The 22819-nt window shown below is 41.1% G+C and overlaps 1 protein-coding gene across 13 annotated transcripts in view; it reads right to left on the minus strand.

Moving 5' to 3' along the window:
* auts2a (activator of transcription and developmental regulator AUTS2 a) overlaps positions 1–22819 on the minus strand; it is a 298303-nt gene that overhangs the window by 192924 nt on the left and 82560 nt on the right. For 2 of the 13 annotated variants that reach the window (XM_077504586.1, XM_077504582.1), the window contains exon 1: positions 16258–16430. The exons of the other annotated variants lie outside the window; for them this stretch is intronic. In XM_077504586.1, coding sequence (XP_077360712.1) covers positions 16258–16305 — 48 coding nt within the window. In that variant the 5' untranslated portion in view covers positions 16306–16430. Of the gene's footprint in view, positions 1–16257; positions 16431–22819 lie in introns of those variants that run through there. 13 annotated transcript variants of the gene reach the window in all.

Raw genomic sequence — 22819 nt, forward strand, 5'->3', positions numbered from 1 at the left:
CTTTCAAGCGCCAGCATGTCACCCTCGCATTGACCTGTTGGTGGTGCTACATGACAACATATCGGGATGATGAGAGCCCAGAGGGGGCTGTGTTTTAGTCAGAAATGAATTATTAACCGTTATTAGTTCAGAAATGCCGGTCACATTCATAAAGCTAAGATGATACATCAATGTTTATTGTCAAGCACTTTTTTCTTGTCACTTGTTTCCTATCATTCATCTATTTACGAGACCAACTTGTAAGATTGAAGGTCACATTTCCATCTTTCCTAAAGATGATATCCACAGGAGACAGAACCACGCTAGTCCCACAGGAATTTCTTGATTATTATTTATTATTATTATTGTTGCTGTTATTTTATTAAGCTATCCTGGTCAGAACGGAGAATCTCTTTACCATTTTAATCCAGAAACATTCAACAAGTTTTTTATGTGAAAGAGGAGATGACATTCAAAGGATTCGTTGAATCTGAAAGATTGTCTCTCTTCTGTCGCTCTCGCTCACCCTCGTTCTCTGTAGCTGTTAATTGCAACTATTTTAAATGGTTGTTATTAAAAACAAACGCAGGCCCATAACACCGGGAGCGCCTGTGCATCCTAATGACTGCAAGCCTTTTGTTTTGTCAACTGACGCTTTGGAACGAGACAAACCAGACGTGCACGTGCACACAACGACACACTTCAACACTCTTCGGGATGAATACACCTGAAGAGAACAACAGTGGCTGTGATTGTCTTTTTTTTTTTTTTTTTTTTTTACAAACGCGTTTCATTGCCATAAACAGAGCCAAGCGGCTATCAAAAGGAAATGTGCCATTAACATGCACCATTACACCGTGTTTTATTTACATTCTCGGTACGTGTCAAGGGACTTTGCAGAGTGCAAAAACAGAAAGTGCTTTGTACTTGTGAGCCAAGTTGCAAGAGCATCGTAATGTATACCGTTCTCAAGCTTGGCTGTTTGCTTTAAAAACACCTCAATTAGCCAGTACAACAAGATATATATAAAGTACGGAAGCGTAGAGTTGCCAATGTGGAGTAAACATTTTTGGCTGGCGAGTATGTTCGAACATACTCGCAAATACGTTCGAACATACTCGCAAATACGTTCAAACATACTCGCAAATACGTTCAAACATACTCGCAAATACGTTCAAACATGCTCGCAAATACGTTCAAACATGCTCGCAAATACGTTCAAACATGCTCGCAAATACGTTCAAACATACTCGCAAATACGTTCAAACATACTCGCAAATACGTTCAAACATACTCGCAAATACGTTCAAACATACTCGCAAATACGTTCAAACATGCTCGCAAATACGTTCAAACATACTCGCAAATACGTTCAAACATACTCGCAAATACGTTCAAACATACTCGCAAATACGTTCAAACATACTCGCAAATACGTTCAAACATACTCGCAAATACGTTCAAACATGCTCGCAAATACGTTCAAACATGCTCGCAAATACGTTCAAACATACTCGCAAATACGTTCAAACATACTCGCAAATACGTTCAAACATACTCGCAAATACGTTCAAACATGCTCGCAAATACGTTCAAACATGCTCGCAAATACGTTCAAACATGCTCGCAAATACGTTCAAACATGCTCGCAAATACGTTCAAACATACTCGCAAATACGTTCAAACATACTCGCAAATACGTTCAAACATACTCGCAAATACGTTCAAACATACTCGCAAATACGTTCAAACATGCTCGCAAATACGTTCAAACATACTCGCAAATACGTTCAAACATACTCGCAAATACGTTCAAACATACTCGCAAATACGTTCAAACATACTCGCAAATACGTTCAAACATACTCGCAAATACGTTCAAACATACTCGCAAATACGTTCAAACATACTCGCAAATACGGTCAAACATGCTCGCAAATACGTTCAAACATACTCGCAAATACGTTCAAACATACTCGCAAATGTTTTCACTCGCGCTTGCACAAATAATACCCCGTGGCATTATGGGAAGGTATGCTAACTTTGTAGCATGTAGCCTACATGTATGTTCGAACATATTTGCAAGTATGTTCGAACGTATTTGCGAGTATGTTCGAACGCATGTGTACATTACTCATCTGAGGACTGCTTGTGAAATTACAAATTTATATATTTGATTGTGGCTGGCTGATTATTTTTTTACTTTACAAAGTCGTCTCGCGGGCCGGATTAAACCCCTTTGCGGGCCTGATCCGGCCCGCGGGCCGTATGTTTGACACCCCTGGTCTAGGTTACTAACCTGCTTTAATTTCATGAAGTCAGTCCGGTCTACACTCACTTATCCGTTCTTAAAGAGTAACCTTACGAAGCCAAAGACCAACAATCTGATCACTCCATTTTTACAACAGTAAATTATATTTTAAACCCGGGGAATGTGATGACACTTCACTAGAAATAACATTTAATAGAATTTGTATGCACGGCTGATCACGCCTGAAAATGTTTTACCATTATTATTATTATTTTTTTGGGCCACTAATGACCAAGCAGACATGCACAGAGACGCACACACACACAAACACACACATTAGCGCTGAGCGCGCTAACAGTGTGAATCATCAGCAAGTATCGCGGATCCAACAGTGTGATTAATTAAGTTATAACTAAATCGATTCTAATTATATGGGTGTCGGTTCCGGTGCAAGGGAGCAGGCAGCATAATGACCAGCAACACAAACAGTTAATTCAATACAAATATTACACGCTGTAATCGGAGCAAAAATAATCGGATGCGCGCTGCTCACTTACAGCATGAAGTGGGTGGCTAGCTCGTCAATATTCTGGGGATCTGCTGAGTATGGACGTATTATAATAGCAGCAGGAGGATTGAGAGGAAAAAAAAATAAACAGAACTCTCTGGTGCGTTGAGCTGACTCCTTGTTGGCAAAACAAGTGCCGCCCTGACTGATTCTCTAACCCATCGATCAGAGAGGTGAACAAGCCAACGGGGAGTTTCGCTTTGACTCGATCAATCAGCAACACTTCTGACCAAACCACAGCAAAATGTCAGAGGACGAGATCGACTATTGCCGTTTTCGCAGCCATCATGACATTGGCAACCTGGGACTGATGCATGGACGGGTTGAAGAAAATGTGTGGAACAATGTAACAATTTGCCTGGCTTATGTTATGAAGGAAAATGCCCATCACTGCAATTAATTAATCAGTCAAAATCCAGTAAAACAGCCCAGGAGCGAACGGGATTGCTTCTGTGAAAATGGCGGCGAGTGAATGAGTTAAAGAGTCGGTATTCCAAATTGATGTGGTAGATTTCAAAATAAGATGTTCTTCGCCCTGCCACCCCCACGGACTCACGACTGGTGACAAAAAGTGCAACTAATGGTTGGTAAAACGGATCATTTATTCTCAGCCTTAAAATGGCAATTCAAAACACAAATAGTAACCGCTTGTGGAAACAGGACTTAACGCATTCACTGCCAGCCCAGCAAAAATGCATTATTTGACGTCTTTTTCCGTCAATGGCAGTCAATGAGTTAAGATGAGATGTAACCAAAATTGACGGATTTTTAAGCAAAATTTGCCTTAAAAAAAGAAAAAAGGATGCTGCAATATAATCACAAAATATATTGGCACATTGTGTTTAACACATTCACTGCCAGCCCAGCAAAAATGCATTATTTGACGTCGTTTTCCGTCAATGGCAGTCAATGAGTTAAACGCAAAGTACTAAGACACTCAAGTAAGAAGATGATAAAATCGAGTTATTTCATGCTTCACTTCACATGTAGAGCAATTACAACTGATTAGAGCCTCATCAAAATGCTTGTTTGATGTGACTTTGTCTTCCTGTCAGGGCAAAATAAGCGAGTGGAAAGCGCGCTGCGGCTAAGTTCAAATCATCTGGCGCGCGGATATATACACAAGAAACGAAAACAGAGGACCTGTGGGCAGAGGGTCCTCCACAACACCGTAGCCTCCTCCCCGCAGATGTATAATGCATGAGAACATGTAAATACGTTATTCCGCGCATGCATTAATAATCACCGAGAACCTCGCAGTCTAAGCACCAGGGCAATTAATAAAAGATGGTGCGCGGATAAAGGCCCCCCCATCTTCAAAACATAACCGCACCCTCCCCCACCACTTGATCCACCGAGGCACATTCCTTGCCAATTCTTAACCTTGTTTTATTTCGGTGCTGCTTCGGGGGGGGGGGGGGGGGGTTGTGCTGCACCCCGAGCGCGGCTGAATAATGAATGGGGGTTATGAGAGCACCCCCACTACCGTATAGAAAAGTCGGCTCCGCGGAAGAAGCAAGGATTCGCATACATCACGCACACACAAACAACTGCTGTGGTCCTCAGCGGAGCCCCCTGGGGAGGAAGTGTGAGGTTAACTGGTCTCTAGGGAGCTGCGAAATGAGGCCCTCATAGCCTGGAGACGGTGCATAAAACATCAATGCAAAAAAAAAAAACAAAAAAAAAAACTCAGACACAAACATTGATCTCAGAGGCGCAAAAAGTGCAAATAGAGATTTTAAATGCAAGTTTGTCTGCTCAGTTCCACTTTGAATAGCTCATAAAGACAGGCAAAAAAATAAATAAATAAATAAAAATTATACATATATATATATATATATATATATATATATATATATATATATATATATATATATATATATATATACACACACAATATATACATATATATACATATATATTAGGGGTGTTAAAAAATCGATTTCTGAATTTAATTCCCTTTAAAATGATATATAATACTTGGACGTACCTCAAAAATGGACAAAGTTACCGCAATTTTAATGGTGGAAGGTAGAAATCCCTAGTTTTGAGAAAAAGGGGTTTAAAGTTTAGGTACTTGCATCTTTCAAATGTCCATAGCAACCAGTACCTTACTGTATGAAAATAAGCAATTATTTGGCAGTATCCCTCATAACTAGGGGAATTGTTGTTAGCCTAGCTGCTAGCTAGCACCGCGTTTTACACAACTTTTTTAAAAGCAACCCGAATTTCCTAGCCTCAAACGTAATTCAAAAATGATTTATATAAATGTCCAACTTTGCTGGAAAAAAAATCACAATTGTCCCATCACTAGTGAGTTATTTTATTTTATTTTTTTTAGAACAGACTCGCTCGCGGGCTACTCATGTGGTCCCTGGCGGCTAACTAAATGTTGGTAACCTCTGAAGTCCAGCTTACTCGAGTATTACTGTCGCAAGTTGACCGAATTCTGTCTTTTTTTTTTTGATGGATGTGAGGACGCGAGAGGCAGATGGTTCGGAGAAGTGACGCGCCGCCTCGTCTACTCTTTGTTCCACTGAGTACAAGCAGGCTCGCTTGACAGCTTGTCAATCCAAAGCAACTAAAGGGAGAAAGATCTGGAGAAGACAGCTCGTTCTCTCTCGCTATTCTTTTTTTTTTTTTTTTGATAGCTCTCTCCCTGTCATTCCATCACTTGTGTGCAAGCACCAGCTGACCTTTCACCGCCACTGCCAGCTTCCCTTGTCTTGTCAAGCACAAAATACCCAAGAGGGAGGATGACGGGAAAACCGTTTTTTTTTTTTCACCCCCCGCAACTAACATTCCACCACCTCCTCTGCTGACTTCAAATGACAGTAATCACTGTTTATTAGCTCACGTTGCCCTTGTCATGTCCAGGAGCGGCAGCCGCATATTAAGTGTGATTAGATAATTGGGGCCATTACGGTATTACGCTGGCCAATGTCACACATCGTGCAGCGGATAACGAGTGTCGACAAAAGCTCTCACGCTTTTTCCCCTCCATTACGGGCAACTTTAAGCTGGCAGAAAATGGCTGTAACGATCGCAAGCTCGCGTGCGCCGCCGCCCTGAGAAGCAGATGGAATTTTCAGTTCAAATTAACAACGCAGTGCAAAAAAAAAAAAAAAAAAAGGCACAAAGGGGAATAGACTGTGTAAAGTAGAGAAAGCAAACTTAATGCAAGAAGGCTTTCACTTCAGCCCTAATTAACATAAGGCCCCTGCGTGCTAATTTCCTAAAAATGTACTTAACACCACTCGCAGTGCTTCATTTATCCGTGCTAATACGCGGAGAGATGTGCTATCTACTTTAGCTGCAGAAGGTCGACTTACTAAAGCTGAATAATTCACTCAAACGAATATCTAGGTCACGTAAAAATCATAGTCTAAAAAAAATACACAGAGGAAATGCAATCATAATTAGTATAATTATCCAATCCATGTGTTAATGCTTTTCATGGTTGCTTCTAATAACTCTAATAGAAATTATGTTTGCCTGCATGCAAAGTAGAGACTTCCTTACTGAATCTATCAGAAAAGCAAATGAACAAAAAATGAGTGATGAGAAATATGTAGAGATAGCAATTCTAAAAGTCAGTTAACAAAGCCATCATTTAACTCATTCACTCCCAGTCATTTTCACATTTGCAATTCCGTTCGCTCCCGGCTGTTTTACTGGATTTTGACTGATTTTGCAAGGCCCACAGAATATTGTGTTCAATTGCTATAAAAGCATGGAACCTACCAAAATAAAGATTAGGGTCTCTTCTTTCATCAGGGAAAAAAAAGTATGTTTCTATCTGTTTCCGTTTTGCAGCAATTAGCATTAGAAGAGAGCTAAGTTTCATCAGTTTTCACAAATCTATTTAAAATTCTAAGTAATTGAGCTTTTTTTCTAGATGCCCCTGGTTGATGCCCCTTTGTTCTGCTGCCACCTGCTGGCCGTTTCTGTAATAACTACCATTTCTGCAACCGTTCTTCGCAGCTGAGAGGCTGCATCAAAGCCTTCTGTATGCTCTAGCATAAAAAACACAAAAAACAAAACAAAAACGTATAAATACGTCTTTGGGACACAACATTAAAAAAAACGTATTTACACGTTATTGGGAGCAAATGAGTTAAGGATGTCACGGCGACAGCAGGAAACGTAGTCAAAATGCACAAGTAAAGAAAACGAAGCCGCAAAAGGGCAAGGACGGCAGAGAAGATGAGACGAGAGGAGCGGAGGATAGGCAGCATCTGGAGACTTTGGAAATATCGCAGCGGTCCGACGGTCAGCTTCGCCAGGATGAGGGGTAAAAAGGGAGGGAAATCTGTTTCCTGTCATCTTCCATCTTGTCAGTCTTTGTTCCAACTTCTCGCATCTTCTCGACCAGCTGTTTGCGGTCTGCGCCGACAGATGGCTGGATCTCTTTGATATGCATGCGCCTCTGGTCCGCTCTTCCCCACGTAACCGCCACATAACCCCCCCATTGCTGGTAAAGTTTTAGGAAGGGGAAAAAGTCAAGCCTGACCAATGGACTACAGTTTTTTTTGGGGTTTTTTGTTTTTAGTAGATTGCTCATTTAACTCATTTGCTCCCAATAACGTGTAAATACGTTTTTTTTGGGTTTTTTTTTAATGTTGTAAGTGTCCCAAGGACGTGGGTCCCATGTTGGTTTGATGTAAGAAATCCATCACCTTGGTCAAGACCCTTTCTCTTTTCTTGTTTTCTTTTTCTTTGATTATTTTATCATTTTAGTTCTTGTGTTACTTCCCAGTTTTAGGTTTGCTTCTTTAAGTTCCAAGTAGATTTTCCCCACATAGGTTAGAAAATAAACATGCTCAAAACCTGTTTTTTAACTGTGTGTATGTTTCATCAATTTATAGTGACCCCTAAGCTGAACAAAGCTCACAAAATTATAGAAAGGGTACATCCTTCATTTTAATGACTGGAGGTCCTCATCTGCTATCCCGATAAAATTGGTTGATTGACTGACTGACTGACTGACTGACTGATTGATTGATTGATTGATTGATTGATTTGATGCGGTGCTCCGCCGGCAAGCTCAAAATGAATTCAAATATTAAGTTTGAGTCTCCTTCAATTAATGAGCCAATTGATTATTAATTTAATAATTAACAATTATTGATTTAATAATTAAATTGGACCGATTTCCCTTACACAGATATTGAGCGAAGAACGCGTATGCATCTTGAACAGAGACATTTCAGTGGACCTGCCACCCAGTTTCACGTGTTTACATTTCAACAAAAAGTCATTGTTGAGCTTTTCTCCTCGGCAGTCTCCGAGCATTTGATCCATGCTCGCACGAATCCGCGACATTCTCATAAGCTCATGTTGCCTGACAGGAGCTCTGTTTATGTGTAGTCGTCGTGAAGTGACGCCACCCGGCGTGCGAGCGTGCGACCACAGAGGCTTCATTGAGCCAGGATATCATGGTTTGCCCATGCAAATCAGTCCAACTATGGCAACCATCACTCTGCGCAGTCATCCAGCAGACTATGACCCGAGCTGTTCAAGTCTAGCGAGCAGACAGTAGGCGAGCAACTGGGATTCCAGAGGGATTTTTAACAGAAGGTAATGATCCCGAGGGGGATTATTCTGAACAGACAGACACATTGTCTGCATGTAGCTTCAATGAGGTACTGAACATTTTTGACTGAATTGACTGGAAATTAAAGTCACCCTCAGGGGGACTCTCACGTTTGCGTTTAGAAGCTAAATCAAAAGTCCGGGGCATGTGTATGAAACAATTAAACAGTAGAATTGCAATAGTGTCCTCTAATGTACAAGTGAGCCAAAGCCTCTTACGAAATACAAATTAAAAATCATTGTATTGTATTGTATTATATGTTACATGGCCAGTTTGTATGTGTTTCTGTTCTCTGCATGTTAGTTAGCTTGTACTTGTTTGAATTTTTATGTGAGAATATAGCTCGAAGATTTTTCTTTAGACAAATCATATTGTTTGTTTAAAAATTGAACTCATTTGCTCCCAATAACTTGTAAAAACGTTTCTTTTTAATGTTTTAAGTGTCCCAAAGACGTATTTATACGTTTTGTTTTTTTAATGCTAGATCATACAGAAGGCTTTGATGCAGCCTCTCAACTGCAAAGAACGGTTGCAGAAATGGCAGTTATTACGCAAACGGCCAGCAGGTGGCAGCAGAGCAAAGGAGATCAACCAGGGCCATGTTGAGAAAAAAGCTCAATTACTTAGAATTTTAAATAGATTTATGAAAACTGTTAAGAAGGTTGATTTCTGGTTACGGTTGAAGACTCAAGACGGTCAATCAACATTGATTCAACATTATGTCAACATTGAAGTTTGTGTTTAAAAGATGACATTGCATCAACGTTGTATTTTTGTTGAATTAAAACGTTTGAAAGATCAATGTTTAATAATTAATGCTGCATCTATGTTTGCCCTCTTTTTCTCAAACATCAATAAAAGTAGAAATTTCTTGCAAAATCTTTCGAAATCAGTAGACGTGAACTTATAATTAAACTTGAATTTTGAATTGTGGAGATTTAACAGTGTCATATTTCCAACATTAAATGAGGTTGAACAAGAAGAGAGTGCCATACAGTCTGTTTGGGTGAAAGTTGCATTTCCAGTCGGCTAGGCATGCAGTCATTCGCTGCATCCATCTGTCAGGCCTGTCCCTAGTGGCTACACAGACGGCTCTCTCCCTCTCTCTCTCTCTCTCTCTTCTCCTCTTGCATTCTCTCTGGCCTGCAATTATTCAGTGATCCAGACATTGGTCAGCACCTCTTTTCACCAAGTTGAAGACGACGAGGCAAAATGCCCTCCTTGGCCTAATAATCTACTCGTCGTAAACCCTTTAAACAAAGCCTTATCATGCTGGGGAATGTGTTCCACTTCAGTGTGCTGTATAAATTGCAGAGACCCAGAGGTCAAATAAAATGTGACGCCAATTTAGCCGAGAGCAGAGTTGCAACATATTGATGTCGTGATAATGGGACCTTTGGAGGTTAAGGAGGTGTGAGAATTCCCATTGATAAGCTACTTTGTAAGCAAGTAGCGATAAGAAATAGAAAAAAAAAAACGGTTGTAACAGTAGCTCAGCAAATGCTTCCATCGCTTTCTTGTCGAAATCTGCAACGGGGGAACAGCCAAACCTCCGTTTTCAACCAGAAAATTCGGGAATTTTCTGTTCAACTTTGACTGCGTAACTGAGACGAATCCTAATTTGCATAATTTGTAGTCTGTTCATTGGAAAGCGAGTTCACGTGAGACAACTTACCCTCGCGTTCGTGCGTGCGGCCGCTTGAACGGAATCGGTCTTTGCCAGCAGCGATAGCAGCAGGAAGTCTGGCGCTAGCTAGCGTGTTCGTCAATGACTGGTGGGTCCTGTTGTCCTTATTTCTCGTCTCTAACCTTCTTGCCAGAATCAGCTGTAGCTTGTTCCTTCTAAAATGTTTGTTACGAATGTTTGGGCTGGTGCTTCCTCATCCGCACGTTACCACGTAGCACTCATAAGTTGATGTTGCGCTGCTAAGCCTCGAAACCGGAAGTGTCGGCATTTAGTTTCACAATAAGAGTGCGGAAGTGATGTTCGAAATGACGCTAGCTTAACTGAGCTAATTTAATTTGTGTAAATTGTTTCGGATTTCGAACAATTCGCTTTTGGAACAGCCTTCTGGAACGGATTATGTTCGAAAACCGAGGTTTGACTATACATGCCACGGAAGAGGCGGGACGTGATTTTGCACATCAGTTTATTTCCGGTCCGGGTTGCGAACCGCGCAACCGAGGGGCGGAAAGTCGGAAGCGCAGGTATTTTTGACGCAGCCCACACAATCGCAAACCGAACCGTAAACAAACTGATGTGCAAAAACCAGCCCCGCCTCTTCCGTGGCATATACGCCATTGTAAATCCACCAAAAATATTTGAGATATACGCTACACTCTTCCACTTTCAAGCTCAGCAAAAGCAGGGACAAAAGATGGTTTGCAATCACGAGCAAATCTTAACATACTAAAGAAAAAAAAAAAATCGAACTCGTCAAGCCACTTTTCTCCTTCTAAGCTTCTGTTGTCTCCTCTGTCATCAAGGTTTTGTCAGACAGATGTTTACAGGGGATGGGCTGTGTTTCCTCGCTGTGTGCTGCCTGGGAAAACATCTGGAGTTTGCAGGGATTTATCTGTAATCCTTTCGGCAAGCTGCGGAGAGCCCCACTGGAATTTGGATGTGTCTGTAAAGTACGGTAAGTAAGCGTTTCTGGAGAGGGGAGGGGAGAAAAAAAAAAAAAAAAAAAAACCTGACGGATCCCGCTTTGTGACAAGCATCCCGAGGGTCAAGAGTCCTCTAAGCCTCTTACTGCTCCAGCTTTTAGGCATAAATCATTGAAACTGCCTTGGCTAAAATGGCTCCAATAAACTCTCATTTAAGTCCTTCATGCATGGATGGATTGGCAGAGGGATAAAGCTTTCATGCAGATCAACACATATGCTATTTCCCGAGTAGGCCAGGATAACATAAGCTGCTAGGATGGCAATGAGACAAACCTCTGAAGCGTCAAACACAAATGCTACACACCTTGAGGCAATCGATCGCCAACATTCTCCCAATGGAATCACTCTTTATTATTTCATTATAAAAGTGTATATTCTTCAAGCCTTTCACAGAGCAGAATGGACATTAGAAATTTACAGTACATCTATGGCTTGCAAAGCTTCACCCAACCACATGAGAGTTGTCCGCACTTATGTCTCACCCTGACTTCATCTAACACCGCAATCGGTCTCTCTTGATAACTCACACCCCACACTCTTGCTTCTTGCAGTCATTATAGTCATTACAGTCAACCACTGTGTTTCAACAAAGTCAGTCACAGGCACAGTAAATAGACATCAATCGACAGCCGTGCTTGGTATGAGGGAACATATCTTTTTTTTTTTTATTGAAAGCTATCGGTGACAAAGCTGAGACCTGTCATTTTGTGTGACAGATTTGATAACACGCATCAATATATGACCATCACCGACGATGAAGAGAAAGTTCTAATATACATTTCGGAGATAAAGCTGGTGCTGGAGCAGATGTGGAACTTGTTGTGACAGTGGTTGACAGATTGTCTTGGCAGGTGACAAATACTTGTCTGGATTGACAAGTCACATTGAGTGCATCTCACAGTCTATTCAACTGTTTAAAATCATCCATCCATCCATTTTCTTGACCGCTTATTCCTCACAAGGGTCGCGGGGGCTGCTGGCGCCCATCTCAGCTGGCTTTGGGCAGTAGGCGGGGGACATCCCGGACTGGTTGCCAGCCAATCGCAGGGCACACGGAGGCGAACAACCATCCACGCTCACAAGCACACCTAGGGACAATTCGGAGCGCCCAATTAACCTGCCACGCATGTCTTTGGAATGTGGGAAGAGACCGGAGTACCCGGAGAATAGCCACGCGGGCACGGGGAGAACATGCAAACTCCACCCAGGAAAGCCGGAGCCTGGACTCGATCCGGAGTCCTCAGAACAGGGAGGCGGACGTGCTAACCAGTCACCACCGTGCCGCCCCGTTTAAAATCATTCAAATTAATGATCTTCTGTGTTGCTATGATACCATGTGACCAACCAGTATACCTATAACCAACTTTGGAGAAAACTGTCGGTCAAATGATTCAACTCTAGTATTACATGCAACAATGTAAGAAAACATCAAATGGGTTCTCACACTACTGATATTTGATCACGTTTGACTGTCGGCTTAGTCCCTGTCAGAAATTTTGTGCAAAAGAATGAAACGTACACGCAGAGCATCATTCACAATGGCCATGTAGTTGTCTGAATACAGACAAGCCAGTTGTCGGTTTGCCTTTGATTCAATTAGTCCAGTGCAAATCAGGTCGATGGTCGCCCTCTATGGGTCTGCAAGTTGGCACACTGGGGGTCTTGGCACCAACTTAGAGGATAAAGAGCTACGAGCAGGACTGCAGTGGCGTTGTTCCACTCAGAGGAATGTAACCAACCTTCCAGACACCCTCCCTCTTATGCCCCCCCCCCTCACCACTTTAGGACATAAGCCCACACACAGGGATACCAATTACTCTTCCCCCCAGACACGATGACCCTGAGTTCTTAACCCAGAAGCCACCCCGGCTTTGAGCCCCTTTCACTCTTTCCCTTCCGCGAGTGAGGGAGGGAGGGCCAACAGGAAAGACAAGCATTCAGTCAGAAACGGCAGCGTTTGTTTAAGGTCACTTCCTACTGGCATGCTGCTGAAAGCGTGCCTGTCAATCACACACAATTACACAGACCGGCTGCTCCCGAGGCCAAAAAAAAAAAAAAAAAAAAGGCTAAGCAGTAGAAGCAGATGGCTACATAAACGTTCCTTCTCCTTTGAAACATTCAGACCCTTATAACACACGGACGCATTTTGGTATTTTGACTGAAGTTTGGGTGCAAACCAGAAATGACCACCTTGAAGAAGGAATACATACGTCATTTTTTTTTAGGCTTGGAGGAAACTTTTGTGAAGGGGTTGTGGGGTCCATTTTAATATGCAAACATTGGTTTTGTGTTTCCTTAAATACTATCTTAGTTTCGTTGGTGTACCAGTTGGTGGCACTCCGGTGCGGTCTCGATAGCTGCGAAACTCGTGTTGGTCGCACATTGAAGTCAAGATTTTCATTTGAAGATGTCTACCTTTGGGTTGTTACTTTCTGTCTACTTACTTTTGTTAAAGTGACTTGGTGACACAGTGATCGCTCGCATCTTAGCGGCACTGATAAACTAGCATGTTAAAACCTGAGTAGCTAATAAAGCTAATATAGAATTTGTTATAGGAACATCCAATAGTTTTCGATAATGCTGATACTTAACTCATTCACTCCCAACCATTTTCACTGAAGTGTTCTCCTGGATTTTGACTGATTTTTCAAGGCCGGCGAAATATTATGTTCTATTGCTATAAAAATATGGAACATACCAAAAGAGAGATTAGAGTCTCTTCTTTTATCAGGGGGAAAAAAAACTATAGTCCTATCTGTTTCCGCTGTGCAGCAATTAGCAATAGAACATAGCTAAGTTTCATCGTTTTTTCACAAATCTGTTAAAAACTGTGGGGAAATCAACTTGTTTTAACATGGCCTGGTTGATCTCTTATACTCTGCTGCCACTCAACCATTTTCTGCAGTAGAGAGACTGCATCAAAGCCTTCTCTATGCTCTGGCATAAAAAACAACAAAAAATATATAAATACGTCTTTGGGACACTTAAAACATTTAAAATATGACGTATTTATACGTTTTTGGGAGCTAATGAGTTAATTTTCACATCTAAGCAGCTCTGGCCTCCGTATGTAAACTCGAGGTCTTTTTGCCGCATTTACCATTCACCTTTAGCTAGCATTCACCAGTAGCTAGCATGTTAGGGTTAGACGCAGGGCTATCACTGAGAAAGCAGACGATAAACATACCTGCACAAACACTGTAAACAATGTCACATTATTTACACTCATATTGACCTCCCATTTACATTTGCAGTAGAAACAAAAACCAGACTGGAGTAGAGTATAACATTACGAACCAAACCGTGGCAAATCAAGCTCACCTGGTAGAAACATGGCTGTCCGTAACATAATTATTTACATGATCGTCTTATCCTCATCCCTTCCAAAGTTTTTCTCCCATCTTATTCTGCTTAACCGTGACTGGAAATGTTTTCTACTTAACTTAAGCCAGATGGGAAGAGGTACGCGGCGATTGGAAGGAATGCCAGCATGGCGCCGAGCTCCGTCCTGTACTTTTACACCACATACTGCCAGCCAGCAAGCACTTGTACTGTTGTCATGGTTGCAACTGACTTGGCTTCCAACTCGTTACTTGGCTGAGTTGTTCTTAAATGTGACATCTCTGCTTTTGGCAGTGGAATCTTGTGTAAAAATCATCTGCTGACCATCCTTACAAAAACGGTTCCAATATGAGATCTTTATTAGACAAAAACAATGAATCTAACAACACACAGTAAAACAAATGACTAAGTCAAGGCTAATTTTTTCCACCAAACTAAATATCTTACTTCAACTTTGTGAAGTCAGGCATGATTCATAGCCAGCAGAGGTCCAACTTCATCGGTACTGCATGGCAGATGAACGACCCGAACAGGCTAATTGAATGAGTGGATGGGGTCATGACCAAAAACCGCTAGTCATGTTACAAGAGCTCCGCGGCATGACCAGCAGATGAGATTAATGACAGCTCACTGACTTAACCCGATGGTCGCTAGTAAGCGGATGTTTGGTTCATTAGCTGCCTCAATGGCTACATGACTGGCTAACAGGCTTCAGACAACGGCAAGCGTGGCCAACCTCATCATTAGCAAAGCGTAGCGACTGCCACCACGTAATGCCATCGACACGCCAACGACAATCGCTACTGAGGGCTTGTCTGCCATCAGACTCGATTCCATCGCAAAGGCTATCAAGTTCAGACAAGTGAATCACTTACTGCATTAAAGATTTATCAGCTGTAACAACACAGGACTGTGGTTTTTAGATGAGATATGGAACTACAGTGATCGCGTCTTTTTGCAAACATGACACAAATTGTCAAGTCCTACTTGAAATTTGGGGCTAGGGATTTTAAATTAGAGGTCTAAGTTATTCCAAGTTCTATATAATGTAAAAAAAAAAAAACCCAGCATTGACAGTTTTTGTAATTTTGTGTGTATGTCTTAAAAAAGAAAACACATTTCCATATAAATGCAAAAACATGTGTAATAGGGGTGTGCCAAAAAAATCGATTCATAAAAGAATCGAGATTCTCATTTATTAATATAATATCCAAAAATCGATTTTATTTAAATTAGAAATGAAGAAGATGGGGAAAAGGCAGTTGTAGCCCACATGCTGTTTTTGTGGAAAAAGGCACTTACGATACAAAATTAATAAATGTAAAAAAAAAAAAAAAAAAAAACACTTTAATGTCTCTTATTTGTCATTTTGTCTTGCAAAGCAGACTGGAGTAGATCATGACAATGTTGTGCATAGCGGTAAATTGAAGCAGAAATCATTTGTCAATCAAATCATTTTGAATCGAAAATCGAAAATCGATTCTGAATCGAATCGAATCGTGAGACAGTCAAAGATTCCCAGCCCTAATGTGTAATGTTAAAGATATAATCTTATGAAAATAATATGTAAATGAAAAAAAACAAAAAAAAAAAGTCGTCACCCAAGAGTTACTGTTCCCAAGGGTGAAATAACACAAAGAATGTTTTTAATCTCCACTTCACCACTGGCCTACAAATCTCCGCTAAGAATAAACAGACACCGACAAAGATAAAAGAAAATCTTGACACACTATCCATGCTTGACAAAATCTTTCAACATTTTTATGAGCCTGGATCCATAATTGCCAAAACACTGTGAGCTCAAAGTTATGAGGCATAAAAAAAAAAAGTGAAAAAAGGACCATATGGACGTACCTTCTCGTTATATTTGAACTTGACATAGAACCAACTGGACTTGATCATCCTTCTCTCCAGCGTTAACCGAGTGATCGAATATCCACAGAGAAAATCGCTTCCAAATGCAAACGTCGACCGTTTGGTGCGGTACTGCCGTCGCTCCTCGCGCTTGCTCGATCTCACTGTGTCCGACTTCGAGCCTCAACGCCTGAAACTGTTTCTCGTCTTGCGTGTGTGCGTGTGTGTGTGGGGGGGGGGGGTGTTTGTGCGCATTTGTGTGGCGGGCTTGGATGACTGACAGAAGAGCTCCACGGATAGGATTCAGTCGTGGCGCGGCAGATGCCGGCAGAGGTGAATGTTTGCCTTCTGAATGCGCAAACTCTGAAGGATAGATCTCCAAAACCTCCCTCAATATCGTCTCCCATCATTTTCACCTCATCTAACCCCTTGCTCCATCTATCACAATCTTATGTTGTTTTTTGTTTTGTTCTTATTTTTTCAACAGACAGGACTAGCCTCTTTTGCAGAGTTGTGAAGTTGTCAGAAGATCAGAGGAATGATCAAAGGAAAGAAAAATGAAACAAAGTGGCAACCAGACACCACCTACCACCCACAGAGTTATAAAACTAGAATCTTTCACCAAGTCCAGATACATATAAATTCCAACAGATTAGGGAGACCTCTAGAGACCAGAGGAATGACTAAAGAAAGGAAGGAAGGAGTGAGATGCACAAACTCCAGCCTCCACTGGTTCAGCGACCAGCGGGAGAAGCAAATTCAGTTTGAATTTCAGTCGATGCTGGTGTGATGGATCTGGCATGCATGAGAACCTCCAGCAAAGAGGGGAGCAGTCCACCTCACCTCAGCCCGACAAGACAAGCAGGGCCCCCCCCAGGATGCGACAGCACCGGGGCACAACCCCGCGGGGGCCACTGGCTCGAGTCGTGCCGATTCGTGCCACCAAATCGTGCGAGTGTCAAGGCGGCTTTAGTATAACCCCTATGATGTAGGCATAAATATATCGGGGGAAAAAAGCTGATAACTCATTTGCTCCCAAAGACGTATTTTTACGTTGTTTTTTTTTTTTTTAATGCTAGACTAGAGCATACAGAAGGCTTTGATGCAGCCTCTGAACTGAAGAGAACGATTGAATCAAAGGTAGTTATTACAAAAACGGCCAGCAGGTGGCAGCAGAGTATAAGAGATCAACTGTTGCAAAAAGCTCTTTTCCCCACTGTAGATTTGTGAATAATGATTAAACTTAGCTATATTCCAATGCTAATTGCTGCAAAACAGAAAACATAAAAATATACTTTTTTTTTTTTTTCCTAATGAAAAAAGAGATGCTAAACCTTCTTTTGGTAGGTTCCATGTTTTTATAACAAATAGAACACGATATTCTGTGGGCCTTGCAAAATCGGTCAAAATCCACTAAAACAGCTGGGAGTGAATGAGTTAATAAGTATCAATACCCTGGAACTTGCTATTATTCATAAAAAAATGGAATGCAACTAAATGCCGAATGATTCGTAAAATACACCAAAGATGAAGTTGCTTATGATTTAAAGAATTCTGAAGTTAATGGATGAGGGGAAAAAAAAAAAAAAAAAGTGAAGTGTTCATGCACTGACCTTGCAGCAAGAGGAACATTTTTTTTTTTTTTTTTTTATGCAGTGTGGGCGTATTGTTGTGGTCTGCTCCAGTATTATCCTCAGCTTGACAAAGCACCTCGACAATAGTCACGATGTAGTCGAGCATCATTTGTTAAAAGGGAAAACTTTATTCCTATGTTGTTTTTTTTCTAGGAAACAAATATCACTTTATGTTACTACTACTACTACTCACACAGTAGGGATGAAAATTAAGATGGCTCAAGGGTTACACTTTATAAACTCGGTAGGCAGGATAACTATGACTTTTTTCTTTTTTTTTTTTGTCTCTCTTTGCAAATGTTGCCTGTGGTTTATCAGTCTCCGTTTCCTTCCTGCATGTGCAAAGCATTTCTAAAGCTTTACATGCTCTGGAATCTCATGCATATAAAGTAGACTGAAGTTAAAGCATCCCGGGCGGGGGGGGGGGACTTTGTGACTTAATATTGAGGCACTTACTCGCTAATGCAAGCCCATATTGACTCGGTTCACAATCATATTGCATGTGCATATTACTGTGTCGATTTTAAACATAGAAGGGTCAAAACATCCCTAATAAAAAATAAACTGCACTAAAAAAAAAAAAAAAAAAAAAAAAAAAACACCTAGACACCAGAGGGTGCTAAAACTGCACAAATGGAATTCAATCCGACTTTTTTTTTTTCTTTTAACAGATGTGCAGCTTTTAAATATTGCGAACATGACGACGACGATATTGTGGCAGTTTTAATATCACGATATTGCCCTTATCGTTACATCCCTATACACCAAACATTACACACTGAGAGGCAAGCGCGGCACGACACGGCGCTTGTTGTCTCTTCCGCTCCGCAGGCTGTATTGGCCGCGGACACAAAGGCTATTTCCTGCTCACTGCACACAAACAGATATTAGTGATGAAGCCGACCTTCGCTGATGGCCAGATAATTTGCTTCCCATCTAGGCCACAGCCAGGAAATAACATTAGCTGGAGATTGTCTCACATGCAACCATTCATTGTTGCTGGAGTACACAGGTAGCCTTTGTTAACTGTCATTGTACACTGAGTATGTATGAAATCTTAACAGTCATACTTTATGGTACATTGTGGTCTAAAAGAGTCATATTAATATCCCTCATCACAAATGATATCACCTTTGGATGGGGCGTGTCATTTATTTGTGTGAATTTGTTATTCGCGGCCGGGCTGTACTCAGTCATGGGACTCACAACATTATAAATAAACTGACCAGTAACATGATCTCAATAATGACTAGGGATGTAACGATAAGGGCAATATCGTGATATCGTGATATTAAAACTGCCACAATATCGTCATCGTCATGTTCACAATATTTAAAAGGAAAACATCTGTTCAAAAAAAAAAGTCAGGTTGATTTCCATTTGTGCAGATCTAGCACCATCTAGTGGCTAGTTTATTAGTGCAATTTAATTTTCATTAGGGATGTTTTGGCCTTCTATGTTTAAAATCTATGCTAAGCACAATATTGTGCTTTTTTTTTTAGTATGAGCTCTTTATTTTTACAATATTGCGACCTTTGTTAAATATCGCCAACCCCCCCCCCACACACACACAATATCGTGACAATTATCATATCGTGACCGTCATATCATGATAATATCGTATCGTGATGTTTGGATATCGTTACAGCCCTAATAATGACAACACTTACAATCAGCGCCAAATATAGAGAAATAATAGGGTTTTAAAATTGGCAAAAAAGGCTAATTTTTGCAGATTTTTATTTTTTTTTAACTGTACATTAACACTAGGGAAGTATGAGCATGAGACACCCGTATAAGTCACAATGATTGGCTGTGTGGGAGTTTAATTTCAGCCAATCAGAGGAAGAGAATTTGACCAACGCTGCATATACGGTATAACTTTCCTCTATTACTTTATATTTGAACATTTTGGTAGTGCTTTAATGTATTTACCGTCTGAAACTTATTACGGAATTGTTTTGGGTCCAGCAACTCCTGAGGGAAGCAAACTATGATGTAGTGTGTTTACGTGCATCCAACCTTGAAAAGGTCCGCAGGGGTATAAAACAGGTGTATGCGCACGCACACAAACCGCGACTCAATTTGGATCCCATTTTGAGAACCAACTCAGCGGGCTGTTTCAACAGCGGTCCGGTCGAAGAGGTGAAAATGGCTGCACGGAGTAACAGCACTTGAAATCTTTCCATAATTCAATGACTTTCAGATGGATGAGGCCGTGCCAGCTTGTGTGATGTTTTTAAGTTCACCTTCGTCCTCCTTGAAACTCTTTGCATGCACTCGCCCTCTCTTCTTCACTACTGGGGGGAAATGGTCCAGAACTGTCCTCGCATTGACTGGCTGAACCAGATGAAAACAGGAAACGTATATAAACATCGACTAATTGCTTACAGACAGGACGAGCGGTGGAAGGAGAAGGTGGGGGGTAAGAAAAAGGATGGCTCGAAGATGTGAACAAGGACAAAGGCATGTACAAGGAATGAAAAATGGAAGGAGAAAAAAAAAAACGGAGTCATAGGAAAATAACTCGGGGCAAATGCGGGGAAGTGGACCGAATCACAACCTCGATTTCATGTTAATGACTTTGTTACTCTTTTTAATTCATAACACAGCACAATCTATAGAGACTGCAGTTTTCTCCCCCCCCCCAAAAAAAAAAGTAATAAAGAAACACAACTATGGGGCCTATTCACTAAAGGGTGTCCAAACTTTTTCCTCTGAGGGCCACATACAGAAAAATAGAAAGCTGCAAGGGCCACTTTAATTAATGAATTTATTATTTTTTTTAAATTATTTATTAACACATTAATTCCCAGGCCAGCAAAAAAATGCATCATTTGACGTCTTTTTCCGTCAATGGCAGTGAATGAGTTAAACATGGTAAAAATCAGTGAAGCAATTATAAATTGTTGATATAATGTGCAGTTACTTATTGAAATCTGCTAACAGTCACAAGGCAAATAGTGACCCCTGTGTGCCACTATAATAGATACGCCTCTCCACTGAGCAGCAGCTGAATCCCAACTTGACATTCTGAACCACAACAAGAACAATCGGTTGTCAACTGACCACACTTAAGAACCATTAAATTAATGTGATGTTTTCACAAATTGGACCTTGACACTAAGCAACAAGTGGATAAAACTATTTTTATTTCTGAAACTGAATTATTAGCTGCAAATTTGTGTCTTTGCAAGAAATGTTTAATCCACCCTCTTTTTTTTTTTTAAACAGCATTGAAAAATTATTTTTAGTATTTACCGCGGGCCGTCAAAAAAATGTATGGCGGGCCGCAAATGGCCCCCGGGCCATAATTTGGACACCCCTGCACTAAAGGCTTGCGTCCCGCGCTAACCGGTAAAAACGGGGCAATCCAGGAGCGCCTAATTCACTAAACACGTGCAGATGGGGAAATCCGTCACTAAGTGCACGGTCAACCAGATTGCGCCACGGTGCGCCGGTGTTATTTGTATGTAAATTAGCTAATTTGCATACATTTGACGCAAAATACGCCCACCCCAATGCAAATGAGACTCATTGATATGCAGCGTCTAATTCGCTCACGCCAGCATAATCGCACCGAGTTTGCGTGACGCAAATAACGTTTTTGGAACGCATGTATTAACCTGCCGCAACCTCGATCCCGGGATCATGACAGCAGTGCATGCCATTTGCGGCACAACATGCACGACATTTTACGATCATTTTCATGTGCCAGATGTACACCCACGCCAACCTCTGAAAATATATTTTTCAAAAACTAGGGATGGGCGAGTAGCGATACCAGGTATCGGTATCGGGCCGATACCAGCCTTTTTTCAAGTACTCGAGTACTCGTGACGCAGACGAGTACAAGCGACCGATGGCAGAGAGGGATGACGTTTAAGTGAGTCCTCCTTGCCTGGGGAAAAAAAAACGTCTCCTACCAAAAACATCCGTCCAAAACATCCTACCAAAACGTCACTGGTTTAGAAATACTTCAAAATTGTGAATCTTAAACTAAAAGAGCATTTTTTTGTGTTTTATTTTGAGCGTTAAGACTATTGAAGAGTGACTGTGCTGTTTTTTTTGTTTTTTGTTTTTTTTACTTTTAGGAAAATTAGAAACTCTAAAATGAAGACTGCATCCCATTGCCCATGCTCCGTAGCAACATCATCACTAAGGTTAGGGTTGAAGAGTGCACAGCATTGTTTGTAACCTGAGAACTACTTGTGTAGCCTTGAAGGAAAAATGCGTGAGATAAAATGATACATCGCGCGTGACCTCGGTCTCACGTTGTTCTTACATAATTTGCTTAGAAGCAAGTCATAACAAACTTAATCTAGACACAAATGTGAACTCCGGATGATCCCTGACCTGCATTTCACTTTGAGCTGCCGAGTGCTAGCGTATTGTACAGCTGGAGGCAAGTGAAAAAGAAACAGCAGAGGGAGAAAAACGGCATCAAAGCAGCTGAACAGCACAACGGAACAAATATCAGGATAAAAGGAATAATGTATTACAATTCTGACATTAACTCATTAGCTCCCAAAAACGTATAAATACGTCATATTTTAAATGTTTTAAGTGTCCCAAAGACGTATTTATACGTTTTTGTTGTTTTGTATGCCAGAGCATAGAGAAGGCTTTGATGCAGTCTCTCTACTGCAGAAAATGGTTGAGTGGCAGCAGAGTATAAGAGATCAACCAGGCCATGTTAAAACAGGCTGATTTCCCCACAGTTCTAAGCAGAATTGTGAAAAACGATGAAACTTAGCTATGTTGTATTGCTAATTGCTGCACAGCGGAAACAGATAGGAATATACTTTTTTTCCCTGATAAAAGAAGAGACTCTCTTTTGGTATGTTCCATATTTTTATAGCAATAGAACATATTTCGCAGGCCTTGAAAAATCAGTCAAAATCCAGGAAAAACACTTAAGTGAAAAT

This window comes from Festucalex cinctus, chromosome 18, assembly GCF_051991245.1.
Source record: "Festucalex cinctus isolate MCC-2025b chromosome 18, RoL_Fcin_1.0, whole genome shotgun sequence".
Classification (NCBI taxonomy): domain Eukaryota; kingdom Metazoa; phylum Chordata; class Actinopteri; order Syngnathiformes; family Syngnathidae; genus Festucalex; species Festucalex cinctus.